We start from the raw sequence: 19,706 nt of genomic DNA, 5'->3' as shown, positions 1-19,706 counted from the left end.
CAATGTAAATACTAAGTATGATCATTCTTAAATGAATTCACTAGTTAAGCTATTATTAAATTATATTACTAATTAACAAGTGTGTTACTATCACTTTTTCTGATCACACAAACACTATCTCACGCTAGTGTCATTGACAAGCGTTGATAGTGCCATTAATCAGTTTCACTGATAAGATGACTGAACTCAGGTTACAATAGTGAACACACAAAACACAGTAAAAAAAGCAAGGTATAGCTCTGTGAGGCAGAGACAGTATCTCCTTCTGTGTTTCTGCCACACCTAGCACAGTGACAGGTTTCAGAGTGGTAGCTGTGTTTGTCTGTGGCAGCAAAAAAACAAAACCGAGGAGGACTTGTGGCACCGTAGAGACTAACAAATTTATTTGGGCATGAGCTTTCGTGGGCTAAAACCCACTTCATCAGGTACAGCAGGAAGCTATATATACACAGAGAACATGACAAAATGGGTGTTGCCATACCACACCGTTACAGTTGGTATGGCAACACCCATTTTGTCATGTTCTCTGTGTATATATATATATATATATATATCTTCCTGCTGTACCTGATGAAGTGGGTTTTAGCCCACAAAAGCTCATGCCCAAATAAATTTGTTAGTCTCTAAGGTGCCACAACTCCTCCTCGTTTTTTTTTTTTACCTAACACAATGGAACTCTGATCCCATCTGAGGCAGCTAGATGCTTCTGTATTCTAAATATCAAATCATGAATCATGGTCTAAAATTCTTCTAACTACTCTGCTGTTTTAAGTGTCAACTGAACAAAATGATAAACATCAGCTCTTTACAGAATAAAGAAAATTAGTCACAGTGGTGGGAGAGGGGGACGACGCATGCTTTGCGTGTTTTGTGAATGGTATTAATTCAACTCATTGAAGCTGGCAGTTTGAAGTTGCTATTCCTGGAAGAGTCTCAGGTTGATACAACGTTCCCTCCCACAACCCTGTAGCATGTATATAAACTGTGAGCTCTCCAGAACTTTTTGCCAGTTCTCTCGTTAGACTAGGCAGGAGGAACTAAGGATGAAGATCCTTTTTTTATCCACCTTCTCCATTTTTTTGTTGTCTGCTTTTGACCCAGCAGACTCTTCTGCTCATTACGACAAGATTTTGTCCCACAGTCGAATCAGGGCACGTGAGCAGGGGTAAGTACAGGTTTTCTCTTTTAGAATACCTTAACAGGAGTGTTTTAAAGTTCTCTCCCCCACACCGATCTCAAGATTAGCCAGAATATTAAAATGAGATTTGTGCACGGTAAGTTCTTACTGAGTGTGAATCAAATATATTCTTTCTAAAATGCATGTGTTATGAAATATATTTCCAAATTATTTTTTGTGGAAAAACCATGCAAAATAAAATTAAATATTGTTAAACTTTATGAACTGTTTGAAAGCTAAAGATTATATCTGAAGAGAAGCAAAATGCATGTGTTTCAGTATCATTGAAGATCATTATAGTTTACAACAGATATAATGTGTGATCAGCTATGTTTAACATGGCCCATCAAATATTTTACGAGCATTAGTGTATATTCCACAACATGTACTTTTTTTTTTTCTCATAGTGAGAAGTATGAACTCTACCTAATTCTCTGGTCATTTGTAAATGCACAGAGTATTTTTCAAAAGTTCAGTTCCCACTTAAGCTTTATAATAATGTTGCAGAGTAAGACACTGAAATGCAGTGATCAGAATTTATTTATTTTAACAAATTGTCTCAGGGTAAATATTAAGCAGTCTACACATATCTGTTTTAAGATTTATTAGTAAAAGATAGTTTAGCTCTGTGGGCTTGTTTTTTTTTTTTAATAATCAAAAGGATTCCCCCCCCACACACACACACACACTTACAAGATGAACTGGACTTTGTAAAATAAGGGTTTAATGGTTTCCTCTTTTGAAAAATCTTCTGTTCTAACACTCCAACAGATAAATTACTATAATATATAAATTAGAGACAAAATGGAAATTTGCTTTTGAAGAAATTTCTCTTTTGCACACAACTACGTTACAAAGTTTTCCTTATTTGAATTTTCTGGGTTTTTTGTATATGGCAGTTTACCCTTTGGTCCTGTGTAATTATTAGGCTGTTTATTTAGGTGCTCTTGGCATTCCAGACAGTGGCAATCCAAATAGCTGATAGAGTTACTGAAGATGGGGTTCCTTACCAGACAAAGAAAAAGTAGGCTTTCTGCCCTTCCCCCTCTCCGTGACATACAGCCACACAGCTGTGCACAAGCTGAACTTTGATGAAAAGAGCTCGGCAATAGTCACAGCTCAGTCCCTAGTGGATGGTAATTCACTTCGGGAAAAAAAATGCAATGCATAATAAAACTTGATTAGGCACAGCTGGCAGTGACTGTTCATTAGACATACAGGGCTGAGCTGGCAGACAGGGGGAAACACCTCTTGCTTCTGGGGAGTGTGATCTTTCCAAAGAACTCAGCAGGGCGGTGTCAGGAGCTTGGATGGTGGTTGACTGAAATCACACCTGCTCTGGGAATCAGGACCAGATGTTCATTTCTGGCTCTTGTCCATTGAATACTGTATTCAAAACTATTGTTAATCACACTTTTTCAAATATGTACAACAACTTTATGTGTTTTTTTTTTCTCCAGTCCAAATGTCTGTGCTCTTCAGCAAGTTATGGGCACCAAAAAGAAATATTTCAGCACCTGCAGAAACTGGTATCAGGGAGCTATCTGTGGGAAAAAAGCGTAAGTGCTATTTGTTACCTGACTATCCACTATTTATGGAAATGGAATACTTACAGAACTCTACTTCCTTAGAGGCATATTACATACTTGCTTCAAATGCAGATCTCCCTTTGCTAGCAATGGCAATTTGGAAAATGACATCACAGTACAAAGCATTTAAAATTCCAAGTGCTTTCCAAATAATCCCCTCAACACACATTAATTAATCCTCACAACACACATTGAAGGATGGTAGAACTGAGACAGAGGGCTGAAGTGACTTGTCCAGTTCTACAAAGGGAGCAACTATCCAGGCTGGGGACAGAAATCAGTATTTCGTGGCTCCAGTCCTGTGCTCAGACCACATCTTTATCTATGTACATGGAACAAGAATAGAATATTCCTAAGGATTTGCGGAAGTTATTCTGTCTGTTGTTTACTAAGTCTAAGTGATTTTGGTGTCTTTTTAGTACCTTAGAGAAATTTGTTTCTTTACGTTTATTGTAATTGTGACCTCATAATTTCAAGATGAAATCAGTTGTTTCATTATCCCATGATGGTGATAATAAATTTCACTTCCAGGACATAACATCAGAGTCATTAATTACTCCACTTCTGGCCATGCCCTGTCTTTGGGGCATACTCACCCAAGCACCGAAAACCCAGTGCAGAACTCTTCTTGCACTGCTTTTCTTGGGGCTGCGGCCATGAGTGACTAGTACAGCTGGTGAAATCAGTATCCTTAGAAAAAGGTATTTAACACATTCTGCCACTGTAGAGGCACTAAACGATTCAATTAGTAATTTTACAACAACCCACCTTTTCTTTAGCTGTTGAACTACTATTGGTTGGATAATTTATTCAGCAACTATGGCAAAAATCATTAAATATGTTATTTGACTATTCATCTTTGTCAGGCAGATGGTAGATCTAAGATAAGATTTTCAAATGCGCCTAAGTGACTAAGGCATCTACGTTCCATTTTCAAAAGTGATTTGGGCACTTAGGAGTCTTCATCTTATTGAAAGTCCATGGGACATGGTCTCCTAAATGCCTAAAATACTTTTGAAAATGGGATTCATGCAGTAAGTCACTTAGATGCTGTTGAAAATTTTAGCCATTGCATTAAAAAAAATAATGATAGCAAACACCCAGAACAGAAAGTGACTGACATTTTCCAAGCCATTTAAAGAAACATTGTCACTTTCCTTTACTTAATGGCTATTTTCAAAGCCAATTAAACATTAGAGTCCATTTTTAGCCTTTGCTTTCAGCTTAAACCAGAATTCCTAAGTAAGTCCCCAAAGCCTCAAACACCCATTAATCAATTTATTTGGACTTCAGTAAGTACTCACAACCTACATTGTTGCTATTGGACATTGCGCACACATTCAGAGAAGCGTAACCCTTCAGGAGCTTAGATGTCACGGTGACGTCCATGACATAAATGCCTACACAAGTGTTCTTCTCAGTGTCACAAAACAGTTGTGAATTCACGGTAGCTCAGCAGACCTGAAGCAGCCTTGTATTATGGTTGCTACTGGTGCTGTTAGACGCTCATGAGACAGTTTTGCATTTCTTGAGATTCCTGACAGATTCTCATCCCATCTTGTGGCACAGTACTGGAATGGCCCCTGAGGAAAAAAAAGTGGGAAGAGATGGAGGAGGAGGAGATGGCTTCCAGCTTTTTCTTTATCAGAAAATATTTTTCAGCAATGTGTCAGCATAGCATAGAATTATGGGGCCAGTTATGGTTTTGATACACTAATCAAGCAAAGTTCATAACATCGAGTCTTGTGGTGGATATATTCCAATAATTCTGATCTCTAAGGTCAGTTGAGATAATAGGGCTAAAATCTGGGCCCTACTGAAGTCCAAGGAAAAACTCCAATTGACTTAAATCGGGCTAGGATTTCACCCTGTGCTTTCTGTCATTGTAAACTTCATATTTGCTCCAAGAGCCACGGATTAACACCTGTATGATATTAACATTATTATGAAGGATACAATGACATTCTCATCAGAATAGGCACAGATACCTCTTTGCATCTCCAGAAGCTTCTCTGGAATATAATTTAGCATCTAGAATTCTAACCCTCCCATTTTGAGTTAGACTGATGTTTTCGCAAGGTTTTTTATTTCTGCAGCTGAGTCAGGATCTGTCTCCCCTTTATGCAATTTGATCAGCTCAGTTATGCATAAGATTGGGGGATTCTGTGGAGACAATGTAGTTTAATTTCCACGACTCAGACTGGTGCTATAGAAGTTGTGTTTGATCATCCTTCCAACTACGAGCCTGGGTTTCCCAGGCACTTTACTTTGTTTTGTGGTCTTTCTCCCTTCCAGTCTTTCCTTCTCTTCCTGACGACATTGTAATGCAATACTGACATCCATTTTCTTCAGAGCACATGCTGTAAATTGTCCAAGATATTTATTCACCATTTATGTAAAGCCTGCCTTATCACTGTCTTCTTAGCAGAGCACTTTCTTTCACTAGTGACACATTAGGGAGAAGAATGCTTCCTGAAAATGCTTTAGACTGAACTTCTTTGGACATTTTCAAAGCTGATTTTGGAACGTTAGCTGCCTCTGCAGACTAACTGCTTCATTTATGTCATGTCTTGCCAATACCCTCTAAGTGAAAGACTGCTGAGTGTTTTAAGATGACATAGAGAATCGTTATTCAGCTGAGCCACAGTGGTAGCCTGAGGTTTTTGGTTTTTTGTTGTTTTTTTTTGTGGCCAGAGACATCATGATGTGACAGAAGAAATATTTTGAGGCCATGAAGAGATTTTACAGTACTCAAAATAAGATTCCTTTAGTGTAGTTTGGACTCATTGACAGTGAGGTTACACAAAGGTATCACATACATTCTGAGCTCTGCTTTGGCACTTTCTGAGTTGTGCAAATACTAGAAAGAGTAGGTTTGAGGAAGACTGTGGACTGGATTAAATGATAGGCATACTGGCACTTTTTGTGTGGTAACAGTAGAACATTTGGTATAATTTAGATGTGCCTAAAGTAATGTAATTATTAACAGGAGATTTTGAACAATGCCAAAAACAGAACTACCACCAGTCCTAAACAGATTAATTTGCTTCCTTCTCATTTTCAAAAACAATGTTATTTCTTATAGTTATAACACTTCCATGGTAACTCCCTTCAGATTGTATACACTGATCCAGAAAATGTACAAAAGATACCAAAAGGATCTACATTGTATCATTTCCCATCTACAACTGTATTTACAAATTCCCCAGCTGAACTACTGACCTGAGGGCTCTGTAGAAACAGGGCCCTACTGGATCATAAAGGTGTTTGTAGTTTTAATAGTATATTATGCCTGCTAACAAGACAGATCATTTGCAAACAAGCCTCAGGGCCACTTTGAGCTATTCCAGCTGCCAACAGCCCCAAGAGGATGCTTGACTATCCATAGATATGCCCTGGCCATGCCCCCTTTTTCCTTGGGAATGCCTTTTATCCCTGGGGCTGAGATGGGAGTGGCATAGAGCTGGTTTTCTTTACTTAGGAATGCAGCATTACATCATTATCGAAGAGTCACTTCTCTTCAGTAACATCACATCATGTGCTGAATTTGCAGAATTACGTAGCTGAAAGTTTTTTGGAGTGCAATATTAGTGTAAAGGCAACTTTGCTTTGGATTTTATACAATCTCTCTCTATGGTGGAGGGCAAGGGGGCTGTGTTCTTTTTTCCCCCTCTAAATTGTCCTTCAACCTGAAAGGTGCTGAGCAACTGCATCTTACATTGATTTCAATAGAAGCTGCACGTTCCTCCTACCTCAGCATCCAGCTTATTGACAACCCTCACTCTATCACATTTACCGACACTTCATAGACATTTGATACATCAGCTTTCTAGTTGCAATCAACCATGAGGGAACATATGGCTTTGGATACTAAAAGTAAGAACTTGCCAGATTTGAATTACTAGCAGTCCTCAGAGGAAGCATGCTGTAAGTTAAAAGGAATATGATAGCCCAAAGGTATTGCCAGAGAAGCATTCCCTTTGTCCATTGTGCTCTTTAGCCAGTTTTCTGCCTCACATAAATTGTACTCATATCAGACTCAGTCTTTTCTCTGCTGAATATGGTGAAGAAGAGTAAACATGCAATGTCTGATTGGTGCTTAGTCCCCCTTTTCCTGTTATCAAAACCTAAGTGAGATGTCAAAACACACAGGATATTTTCCGGTTTCCTTTTGGAATATTTTCTCTCTGAAAGAAGTATATTTTCTTATAACAAAGCAATTCCGTGGATGGCAGATGCATACTAATTGCTGGTTTGGGACAGGGATTCCACAAGAGCCAGCTTTCGTCTGACTCTAGCATGGGTGAGCAGGAGGCATGGGAGGAATGGTGCAAGGAGCCCTCTCCTCACACTTGTGTGCCTTGTGAAAGGGTTAGGAATCACTCCAAAAGTGTATCTTTGGGTGCACAGGGTGGGAGTAAGAAGGACGATTGTTGCACCCACAGTGAGAGAGTGGGTTTCACTATTGCTGCTTGTTCGGGAGTCAGGGGAAGGCACAATCCTTCTCCAAACTAAATCTAGTCCTACCCATGCAAGGTTTGCACGTTCACCTACCTGTTAGAATATGTTGCCCACAATGTATCATTCTGGGGGAGGGGCGTAAAGGGAATTGTCATCCTCCACAGAGAAGTATATTACAGACTGTTGCACAAAACTTTTTTGAAGCTTAGTTAGAATTGTCTTGTGTAAGGTTTAGCCCAGCGTTTCCCAAACTGTGTTCTGCGGAATACTGGTGTTCCGCACAATGTGAATAGGTGTTCTGTGAAAGAATTGTAATTAAAATAAAGGGTCTTGCACTTGATTTTTGTACTACTTTATACACGCTTTCCAGTTAGAAATTCTTATTTTAAATTTGTATTTTTGCTTTGTTTTATAAAATAAAATGTATTTGAGCATAAATAAAGCAATTTTTTATTTGAAAACCAAACGACTACAAAATAATATTATAAGTCTTCTGTAAATATATACCAGATGTTCCATGGCCAAAAAGGTTTGGGAAACACTGGTTTAGCCAGCTGAAAAATAAATAGATTCATTTAAAAATCAGATTAAAAAGAGAAAATAGGGAGTCAAACAACCTACATTCATAGCACAAACAAATCTAACATGGCAGAGCAAACTCTCTATAATGAAAAGCTCTTTGTTCTTTATCAGCTCTCACTTTGCAATAAATTATGTAGCTCAGAGTTTCATTTTAAACTCATGCTTTGTAATGTAGTTTTTATTCCAGTCTGCTTTCATTTTTAAGTGTCTTCAAATAGATTTTTATCCCAGAATTCTGAAAATTCCAACTTTCAAGTAATTAGAGCAAGCCATTTAGTTTAATGTATTTGTTGCTAATACTTTGTCAGCTCTAACTCATTACAACAACCTACAAAACCCCACATAGCTGTCTCTAGGAAGCTTCCAGCTTCAAAACTGACATCATTGAGCCACATGCATTAAAAAGACATCATGTAAAGCTCTGATTGCATGTTTTTCTAGTAATTCAGTCTGCAGTAATTACTTTGAAAAGCAATAACTGCAAAAGAAAGAGTTTAAAGGTTTAGTTACCTTTCCGTTTCAGTAAGTCCATATAATTTCCTGGGTTTCTTTATCCTCTAGCAACCACATTCATCCTTGCCATAACTCCATTCACTTCAGTAGAGTTGTGCTTATTTACAGCAGGGCTGAATCTGGTTAAAGATGTCTATTTTAAAGCTGTTACTTCCTTCAAATCAGTAAGGTACAATAAAAAGCAATCCATAATGCTGAATGAAACACTACATTTAGCACCAACCCACTTTTGAGTACAGTTTGTACATACAAAGGTAAGGCGATTTCCTTGAACAACTATACATCAGGCACTATCCAATTTCCAGGTCAACTCCATCCTCCCCTTCATGGCTAAGCTCTTACTCCTGCTGCCTTCACTTCCTCTCTGCTAGCTCTTTCCTTCGTTTGTTACAATCTGGCTTTCACCCTCTCTACTCTAACTAATGAGACTGCTCTCACTAAAGTTACCAATGACCTTTCCCTTGTCTTCTCCATATTCCTTGTTTTTTCCACTTCTTTCAACATAACCAGGCAATCTTTATTGATTCTCTTCTTCATTGGCTTTTACAACACTGTTCTTGAATAGTTTTCCTTTTTACCTCTTGCATTTCTCTTTCAGTGTCGTCCTCAGTGGCTCCACCTCCTCCCACTTTCTGTCAGCTTCCCACAGGGCCTATTCCTAACCCCCTGCCTTCATTCCTTCACATTATCCCTGGGTTTTCTTATTTGCCTTCATGACTCTAATTCCCATCAATTTACCCTTTGCATTTAGACTATTGCCAAAGCTTGGCACTTTTTTCCTTTACATCCACGCTGTCAAAAGCTTGTCCATGCTTTGATAATCCTCCCCATCCCTTCCATCCTTGGTTCTTTTGATCCCTCCTGTAATCTTCTCTTTGGTTTTCCAATCCCTTCTCTCCTAGCCAAAATGTCACCATCAGATACATTTTCTTCACCTGTTATTGCAATCACATCATTCCCCTTTACGAGTCCCTTCACTAGCTCCACTTCCTCCCCCACATCTATTCCAAGCTCTTTGTCAACCTTCATGACTGTGGATGTGTTGAGTATTTAAAATGCTACGTAGCTACAGAATACAGTACAGTTGAACCAGTTAATAGTGTCTAATTTGATACCAACAGAAAATAGATTTGATTGTCTGATTTGATACCAACATTGTCTGATTTGATACCAACATTGTCTGATTTGATACCAACATTGCTGAATGTTAAAAAAAATAAGATGATTAGATAACTCTAGCCACAGAAACTGAATAGAAGTAGATAATTTGTAAAAAAGTAAAACTAAGATAATTAACTGTAATTGGTGTCATTTCGTTTGTACTTTATTTAATCTAGCTTTTATCTATACCCTACAGAACAGTCTTGTATGAATGTTGCCCTGGCTACATGAAGATGGATGGAATGAGAGGTTGCCCGGCAGGTACAGTCTTAGATGCACATGATCTTTACATATGGGACCCATTCTAACACAGGAGATTTTCAGAAGTGGTCCGTAATTTTGGGTGCCCAACCTGAGACATCTAAAGCTTATTTCTCAGAGGGGCTGACTGAGCATCCACAACTTCATTTGATGTCCCTGAGTGTGGGCAGCACCACTGGAAATCGTCTGCAAAGTGGTTGACGTTGGACACCGAACACTGAGACATTCATAATTAGAGGCCACTTCTGAAAATTAAAGCCCAAACCCTTAAAATACGAACCTGCCCACTATGGATAATCCTGGCAAGTCTTTGCCCTGCTGATATGATGGGTTCCCTGGCAACGGAAATACCGCAGTCCCACTGTGTAAGGGGACAGGATTTGGGGAACTGTACAGGAGGCATGCATGTCTTGTGCAGTGTGGAGTTCCCTGATGTGTCACTTATGTAGTTGCTTGCAGTGGACCAAGCAGCATTGGGTAGGGGGAGGGATGGTGCAAAACCAGGTATTGGAGGTGAGATGGCACCAGAGTCAAGGGGAGGGATGGGTATTAGGGGTGCATAACAGGTACCAAGGGCTACTCAGTAGAATTGGCTGGTCATACGTTTTCCAGTGGAACATTTTTTCATGGGAAAATGCTGGTGTCAAAATCAAAACTTTTGCAGGAACTTTTCAATTTTGTCCAATTTTCCTATAGAAACCAAGCAGATTTTCAAAGAGAAAACTACTTGGTTTTCTGCCAGCTCACTTGTCTCATGGGCTGCCAGGATTCTGGAAGCCCTCGGAGCCCTAACTCAAGCCAGAGTTGTCAGGACTTCTAGACTTCTCAATAGCCTATCAGATGGGCAGCCGGGGCTCCAGGCAGCTCGGGGATTTCGTTTAGAAAAAATCAAATCAGAATGTCATTTACATTTTTTCTAAACAAAAGTTTCAGACCTTCACTTCTCCACATCTTGGGGTGGAGAATTCCTCCCATCTGGATATTTGTTGAGTTATTTGTTCTGGGCACTATCTGCAATGAGGATTTGGCATATATTGCAAATTCTACTTAATTTGAACCCAAACTATGAAATTTTAAAAGCAATGTTTAGTTAAAAGGATTTTAATAAGATGATTCTCTCCTCCCGTTAAAACAGTGGTAATAGGTAATGATTTTGAGAGACTGACCTGTCAAAGAATTTACAGTACTCTTGTCTTGTGTATTTTAGTTGCTCCTATTGATCATGTTTATGGTACCCTGGGCATTGTGGGAGCAACCTCTACTCAACGTTATTCTGACATATCAAAGCTGAGAGAAGAGATTGAAGGACGGGGATCATTCACATTCTTTGCACCAAGCAATGAAGCTTGGGAACTGTTGGATCGAGTAACTATATATCTCTATATACACACACACACGTATATATATTAATGATATGAGTACTTATTTTTGTATCTACAATAGCTGTGTTTTAAACCACATTAGAAACAATGAAGATTTTTTTATATATCAGAGATAAATATTGAAACTCAATTACTATATTATTCTAAACTAAACTATGCTTAAGGAACACAGATATTTTACATTTTTAAAAAAAATTCTAGAAACAATGAACAGCTGCAAAGGATATCTGTTTGAGCACCGTCAAAGAGAAATTGTTTTTTGTTGCTCAGCACCCTGAGTATTTTCATGGTTGGATGCTTTATAAATACAATTATCATTATTAGTCTTGTCAGCATAGCTTTGGGAATAGTTTTGAAAACTGAAGCAATTCCAGTAAGGGAGGGTGACAGACACTTTTGTGGGTGACTGTAGGGTACTTTCCCTAGAACTACAATGTTAATCCACTACTGAACCAAAAAAAAAGCTTGAATGCCTTGCTTATGTAATGAGGCCTGCTGTCTTTGATACTGAATCAGTCTAGGGAATCCTCTAGCCAGCTGCATACCAAAAAAGTATGTAACTGAAGTAATTTACGTATTCAAATGAAATACACATTCAAAAATATATTGAAAGCATATTTTGTGGCAAAGAAATCTGTATAACTAACTGATTAAGATTGTCCAGGAAATGTCTAACTGAATCTTCTTCCTCAGGAAATTCATAGTAATTTAATTGACAATGTAAATATTGAACTGTACAATGCCCTCCACAACCATATGGTAAACAAGCGTATGTTGACAAAGGATCTTAAGAATGGCCTGACTCTTGTATCCATGTACAATGATCAGCAACTGCTTATTAATCATTATCCTAATGGGGTAAGTTTATTTCCATAAGCTTCTTTTATACCGTATTTCAGAGTGGTCATTTTCATTAACTCTGGGGATTTTTTTTTTTATTTATCTAATGAAGAATTGAGAAAGTCATAATGAGATTATCACTTGGCATTTCAGTTATACATCTTACCTTACAAATGTTAGGAATACAGAATAAATCTGTCCATTAAAGGACTCTTTCATAGACTGACGGCTAATTGCTAAGAAAGGACTGGGTAACAAGAGCTATTTTTTATTTTAAGAAAGTTGTAAAAACACGGAATGAACTTTCCTCTAAAGAGGTAGCCTTTTGTGGATAGCACAGATTATCCTCCTGCTAAATATCAGCAGTTAGATTTATTACACGCTTTTTTCATATATTACTAAATACATTTTAATAAGATTTTTATTCCAATTGCAGCATGTGACAGAAATATTTAGTCATAGAAGAAACACTTATATTATCTTCCTAGATGGGATTTAATTTTTATAAACCAGGATTCCCAAAGTAAAGTCACTAGTATTTATTTTCTTAAATTCATAGAAACTGCATGTTAGGTTGGCACTTAAATTAGTGTAAACCAAAAGCAAGAACCATTTTAACTATTCAGGGATATGGAACGCTAAACAACTGTCATATGGTTGGAAATCAAGATGACCTGCACAAGTTGCTGTATTGGTAAATCTAAGTGCACAGGTGCTGACTTTTGTTTTTGCCAGTTGGTTTGCTCCTCTTGCCCCTCCCCCTTTGTGAGCAGTGGGCAGGTTGTTGGAGGGAAGAGGCTGAGCGGGGTGGGGCCTTGGGGCAGAACATGGGCCGGGCCTGAGGGGAAAGAAGCCAAGCAGGGACGGGGCCTGAGGGGGCAGAAGGCTGAGTGGGGGCAGGGCCTTGGGGTGTAGCGGGGGCAGGGCCTTGGGGCAAAGAGGCCGAGTGGGGGCAGGACCTCAGGCAGAGCTTGGGCAGAGCAGTGGGTGGGCGCATGGTCTGGACGCTGGGGCCTACAGAAGATCAATCCAGCCCTGCAAGTGCTGAGCACCCCAATTTTTTTCAGTGGGTGCTTGAGCCCCACAACACCCACAGAGTCGGCATCTAAGGCTAGGTAGCTGTCCTCCTTAAAAATAAATTATAAGAGATAGGATGCCAAGTCAATGCTGAATATTCTACTGTTCAATTCTTTAAACATAGGTTGTTACTGTTAACTGTGCCAGAATCATCCATGGCAACCAGATTGCTACAAACGGTGTCGTTCATGTCATTGACCGTGTCCTGACCCCTGTTGGAAATACCATTCAAGAGTTCCTTGAAGCTGAGGATGATGTCTCATCTCTTAGAGTGAGTGGGGGGAAATAAAATGCTAAGAAGCTTCTTTGGCTTTGTAATTTTCCTTTCTTTTTTTGTTGTCTTAGATGTAAGAAAAGATTATTAACACATTGTTAGGGGAGTGAAATGAACCAAATCAAGGACTAGTCCACCAAATGATACAAGGTAGAAGAGCTGTATATTTTTTCATAAGTGCCTAGTCCTGCTTTTGTGACAGTCTTGTAATTGATGTCACAAGGCCAGATTCTGGCACCCTTATTCGCAGTGAGTAGTCCTTACTCCTTGAGTCCTGGGGCTGTTCAGAAAGTAAGGTATCACTCAGTGTGAGTACAGATCACAGAATCTGGTCCTGTGTGATCAGAATTAGATCCAAAATGGGGAAAATAATTAAAAGTAATGGAAGTAATGGAGATATCATCATGAAAGTTTAAGTGATCCAGTTGGTTTCAGAAAGTGGGTTAGAGTGTGGTGAGAAGGATATTTACTCACTGGCTTGGGCTGGGGCACCAGGATATTATGGAATCTTTCCAAGCTCTTCCCGAATTGAAAGACTCTCTCATTTGCCTTCCTTTCCTCTGATTTCTCTCATCTTTTCTTCCTTCTGTGGAAAAAAGAGAAAAGTTACAAGCAGCGAAGAACAGAGGGCCCAGCAGGCTCCCTCTTTGTAGGATGAGGAGGTGAGAAAAACTATGGAAGGTGTGGGAAGTCAACACTCATATAGGGCTGCTTTTCTTATTTCCTGGTTGGTGGAGTCATATACAATGTCAAAATATAATTGTGCTGTTATACTCAAGGGGAGACATTCATGACAAGATGTAACTATAATTCTTATATAAGCCCAGACATCTTAATATTAAAGATAAATTGGCTTAGAGATGTTCCCATCTGTTCAGCAACGTATTTCAAGTACACTTACACTGTTCTGTAAATAACTATATTAATCTAGATAATTTATTTCAATGTTTTACGTTGTGACACTGGAAGTAGTGGATGCTGCATGAATGGGCTTATTTAGGCTGCAGAAGAGAAGAGTGAGGGGGGATTTGATAGCAGCCTTCAACTACCTGAAGGGGGTCCCAAAGAGGATGGAGCTAGGCTGTACTTAGTGGTGGCAGATGACAGACCAAGGAGCAATGGTCTCAAGTTGCAGTGTGGGAGGTCTAGAATGGATATTAGAAAAACTTTTTCACTAGGAGGGTGGTGAAGCACTGGAATGGGTTACCTAGGGAGGTGGTGGAATCTCCATCCTTAGAAGTTTTTAAGGCCCGACTTGACAAAGCCCTGGCTGGGATGATTTAGTTGGGGTTGGTCCTGCTTTGAGTAGGGGGTTGGACTAGATGATCCTTTGAGGTCTCTTCCAACCCTAATCTTCTATGATTCTATGAAATCAAAACATGATAACCCCATTGGTCTGATGAGTTCCAACTTAGAGCAGGTTTTCAACAGGGCAAATCAAATATCAAAAATGTTAGTGGCTCAATTCAGCTATGCCTCCAAAAGTTCTGGAGTAAATCCCAAACCCACTGAAGTCTAACGGCAACCCCCTATCATAGAATCATAGAATATCAGGGTTGGAAGGGACCTCAGGAGATCATCTAGTCCAACCCCCTGCTCAAAGCAGGACCAATCCCCAATTAAATCATCCCAGCCAGGGCTTTGTCAAGCCTGACCTTAAAAACTTCTAAGGAAGGAGATTCCACCACCTCCCTAGGTAACGCATTCCAGTGCTTCATCACCCTCCTAGTGAAAAAGTTTTTCCTAATATCCAACCTAAACCTCCCCCACTGCAACTTGAGACCATTACTCCTTGACCTGTCCTCTTCTACCACTGAGAATAGTCTAGAACCATCCTCTCTGGAACCACCTCTCAGGTAGTTGAAAGCAGCTATCAAATCCCCCCTCATTCTTCTCTTCTGCAGACTAAACAATCCCAGTTCCCTCAGCCTCTCCTCATAAGTCATGTGTTCCAGACCCCTAATAATTTTTGTTGCCCTTCGCTGGACTCTCTCCAATTTATCGCCATCCTTCTTGATGTTTGGCCCAAAACTGGACACAGTACTCCAGAGGAGGCCTCACCAATGTCGAATAGAGGGGGATGATCACGTCCCTCGATCTGCTCGCTGTGCCCCTACTTATACATCCCAAAATGCCATTGGCCTTCTTGGCAACAAGGGCACACTGCTGACTCATATCCAGCTTCTTGTCCACTGTCACCCCTAGGTCCTTTTCTGCAGAACTCGGTCCCTAGTCTGTAGCTGTGCATTGGGTTCTTCCGTCCTAAGTGCAGGACCCTGCACTTATCCTTATTGAACCTCATCAGATTAACCTCAATGCAGATTAACCTCAATGCATCAACCTCAATGCAGCAAGGATTTCACCCTGATGTTTATCTGCACTTGTCTGGATGTAGCCAAACAAATGGTGTGAAAATCTTAAGAGTTCATGCTTTCTTGAAAGACTCCTAATCCTCCTGGTATTGATTAGACTAAAGCTACCTATAAAACAGCCTCTCAATATATATTTTTTTCATTATACTTGTTTATCTGAGCATGGACAAGCATAGGGGCATGGGGAGAATTTAAAGTAAGCAAATTAAGAAAATGTTTTTCTTTAATCAGAAAAGGGTTGCTTGATTACACTTTTGGGACAGGGATTGAGTTAGTTCATATTTCATTCAGATTGATTCTTACATACCTAGTTTCCAGGAAGTAAAGGTGAACCCCTATTGAGGTTAGTTATTTCAATCCTACTTCATATCTATTGGGATAACTTTTAGCCAATCTGAACAAAATTGAAGGAATTAAACCATGTAAACATTATGGCTAAATGCATTCCTATGGCTTAGGAAGGGTTAGGAAACAATGTACTGTGCAACAACACATAATTCACTAGCTGTATTATGAAAGATTTTTCACCTTCTTCAGAAGTATCAGGTCTTGGCTACTATTCCAAAGGCAAAAGAATGGATTAGATAGACTGTTGGTTTTTTCTGGCAAAACCTATGTGCATATGGTCTTCAATGCAATGAGCTTTTTCAGGATTCTTTGTATTCATTTAACCTAAAGGTTTGTGTATAGAATTTCACTTACTCAGCTTTATTTAAATTTGCTACTGAGTGTTTTCGTGTGGTGGATGAATCTAATGAACTACATTCTAATACAGTTTGGACTGGAGTAAATCCAATCTATCTCAACTGAAATCAACAGAGTTATGCTACATTTGAATCATTATAAATTGTATCAGAATTGGGCTCTTTCTTAATATCTGCTAAATTGTCAAAGAAACTCAGAAGACTGAGCCAAGGCGTTTCCCTAGAGCATTTCGTTTTCTACATTTTGATTCTGTAATTTTACTTATGTAAACAGGCTTTTCTCTGAAGAATATTATAATTCATTTCAACATATCATTAAAATATCTGGATACAAATCCTAAAGTGCTAAATCATAATATAGTATCAGTTGCACAGAAACTACGTGCCAAATTCTGCCTACAGATTCACATGCAACAACTTCCACTGTTCTCAATAAGAGATGAATGTGAGCATTCAAGTGCAGGATTTAACCTTCTGAGGTTTCAAAATTAAGGGTTTTGTTTTTCTGTACCCATAAGTTTAATGTATTTGAACAATGCTGTCAGTAAGTAATATATTTCTTTTCTAGGCTGCTGCCATTACATCTGGTGTATTGGACACTCTTGGAAAGCCCGGCCATTACACACTCTTTGCTCCTACTAATGAAGCTTTTGAGAAACTTCCAAGGGGAGTCTTGGAAAGGATTATGGGTGACAAGGTGGCCTCTGAAGGTATATCAGTGATTCTGTATATGGGAAAATGTGAAAATATATTTCAAACATAATCAAATCAGGAATTAGCAACAAAGGGATTATAAAGCCATACAAATATCTCAAAAGAGTGAGCAGAGTGAGTGCTTGTATTTATTTAATGGAAATGGATCTCAGCTTTATATTCCGGGACATCTGGATCTGGGCTTTTGCCTCAAACGTCATCTCAGCTATAGCTGTTTCATAGTAAGAGTATATGTATTCTATGGGCCAAATTCTACTGTGTAAACTTTTCAAGGGATTGTCTTATTTTTTTACAGTGCACAACGGGGCTGCAATCCTAATTCAGCCTTCTGGGTGCTACTGTAACACAAAGAAATAAAAAGCACAGACAATTTGGTCTGTGAAATGCTATGCACATCTATGTGCTGTGTTAAAAATAATAATAATTACCAATAAAATAACCTTCAGTTCATCTGAGAAGGGTACTCAAATCAATTTGATTTTAATTCCACAAAAATGTACAGTTGTTCCCAATCCCAAAGGGATCCAACATGTTGTTTATGGGTAAAATTTTCCAATGCACCTAATTAACTCTAGAAGCCTACTTCCCATGGATTTTCATGGAGACCTAGATGAGTCACAGAGGTGCTTTTAAAATGTTTGCCCTACATGCTTTAAACTGGATATTCCTATTCTCATGCAGGCAGAATTCCCATTGAAGTTTATAGAAGCTATGCCTGCAGGCTCTTTACTGACAGGCATCAATTGGAAAAGAGAGCAGAATGTGCTGGGCGAGATCTACAGGTGGTGTAAAGTGGTGTAGCTAAATTGACTTACGCCAGTGGAGGATCTGACCCATCATATATTAATGAAGAAGAATCATTTAATGGTGGCTGTACAGTGCATTTTAAATAATGGAGCAGATGCCAATTTTCTTGTCCTACCTATGTCTGTGGTGTGTAAATGAAGGTCAAGAGGAAGATTGTGCAACTATGGTTTCGAGACAATCTAATTTTAATCCTTGAAAAAGATGTTACCAGTCACTGATCCCCAGTCCTTAAGCAGATTGTATAGCTATTACCACCCCTTTCCAGCACATTTATCTGCAGTGGTCTGATACCTGGGGATAAGAATCCTTTAACAACCAAGCTGTCAAATGAAAGGCTATGCATCTAATGCAATCAGCATTGATTAAATGCATGCATAGCTCATAAAATTTACTTTCCACAGAATGGAAAAGGAAGTCCCATTAGAATCATTATAGTTGTAAGTTACAGCTAACATCTGTCCTTCTCATTAAGAAAGGGCAATTGCTACATACTGTACTGTAGGAGTCAGAGTTTCTGTCCTGCTTTAAATTACCAAAAAAAAAAAAAAAAAGCCAAGGGATTCAGAATAAGCATTATAAGCAGGATGTCTGAAAGCAATCTATGGAAACTATGTCTTAAAGACTGAGACTGCAGTTTCTGCATGCACTGCGCTGCATATTTAAGGCATTTTAAAGATGAACTGCAAAAGGCACTTTTCTGCCTTTTTAGTAAGTGCTTCTTTGCAAAGAGTAAAGATGGCTTCAAAGTTTTCTTCCCAAACTAAAAAAAAAAAAAAAGTGTTTTTGGGGGGAGTTTAGAAATAGCAAGTTTTGATTTCTTCTTTTCTTCTGGAGAATTCCTTGGAGTACTGGAATCTGTGGGATGTTTCCTAAAAATGTATTGAAGCTTGTGCCGGGGGGTAATCTTTCAAAAACACAGGTTTTCTTCCAACTGTTTATCAGGAATTACATATTAAAGCAGTAAGCTAGTTTAGTTATCCAATTCTCCAAGAAGTCCTCCAGCAAAAAGAAATAAATCGGGGCCTGATGAGGATGAGGGAGGCAGTCTGGGGACTGTAACAGTCACCTGATTCTCAGAACATAAGAACATGAGAATAGCCATACAGGGTCAGACCAAAGGTCCATCTAGCCCAGTATCCTGTCTTCTGACAGTGGCCAATTCCAGGTGCTTCAGAGGGAATGAACAGAACAGGTAATCATCAAGTGATCTATCCTCGTTACTCATTCCCATCTGCTGGCAAACAGAGGCTAGGGACACCATCCCTGCCAATCCTAGCTAATAGCCATTGATGGACCTATCCTCCATGAATTCATCTAGTTCCTTTTTGAACCCTATTATAGTCTTGGCCTTCACAACATCCTCTAGCAAAGAGTTCCACAGGTTGACTGTGTGCTGTTTGAAGAAATATTTCCTTTTGTTTGTTTTAAATCTGCTGCCTATTAATTTCATTTGGTGACCCCTAGTTCTTGTGTTATGAGGAGTGAATAACACTTTCTTATTTACTTACTCCATACCAATCATGATTTTATAGACCTCTATCATATACCACCTTAGTCGTCTCTTTTCCAAGCTGAAAAGTCCCAGCCTTATTAATCTCTCCTCCTGTGGAAGCTGTTCCATACTCCTAATCATTTTTGTTGCCCTTTTCTGAAACTTTTCCAATTCCAATATATCTTTTTTGAGATGGGGTGACCATGTCTGCATGCAGTGTTCAAGATGTGGGCATACCCACATTTTTTTAGATTTTTATAGAGGAAATATGATATTTTCTGTCTTAGTATCTATCCCTTT

The 19,706-nt window shown here is 39.1% G+C and overlaps 1 protein-coding gene across 7 annotated transcripts in view; it reads left to right on the top strand.

The window, feature by feature from the left end:
- The first annotated feature begins 936 nt into the window (after positions 1 to 936).
- Positions 937 to 19,706, top strand: part of POSTN (periostin) — a 49,884-nt gene continuing 31,114 nt past the window's right edge. For 3 of the 7 annotated variants that reach the window (XR_014710242.1, XM_084619232.1, XM_084619230.1), the window contains exons 1-7: positions 937 to 1,165; positions 2,638 to 2,736; positions 9,680 to 9,744; positions 10,952 to 11,109; positions 11,820 to 11,984; positions 13,168 to 13,314; positions 16,962 to 17,103. Coding sequence is in view for 6 of the 7 variants with exons in the window: in XM_084619232.1 (XP_084475358.1) it covers positions 1,044 to 1,165; positions 2,638 to 2,736; positions 9,680 to 9,744; positions 10,952 to 11,109; positions 11,820 to 11,984; positions 13,168 to 13,314; positions 16,962 to 17,103 (898 nt within the window). In the remaining variant the exon portion in view is untranslated. The remainder of the gene's footprint in view (positions 1,166 to 2,637; positions 2,737 to 9,679; positions 9,745 to 10,951; positions 11,110 to 11,819; positions 11,985 to 13,167; positions 13,315 to 16,961; positions 17,104 to 19,706) is intronic. The other 4 variants (XM_084619229.1, XM_084619228.1, XM_084619227.1 and 1 more) reach the window with 3 other exon arrangements.

This window comes from Lepidochelys olivacea, assembly GCF_965140295.1.
Source record: "Lepidochelys olivacea isolate rLepOli2 genome assembly, chromosome: 1".
NCBI lineage: Eukaryota > Metazoa > Chordata > Testudines > Cheloniidae > Lepidochelys > Lepidochelys olivacea.
Note: the sequence above shows the minus strand (reverse complement) of the source record. Positions and strands in the feature narration are given on the sequence as shown.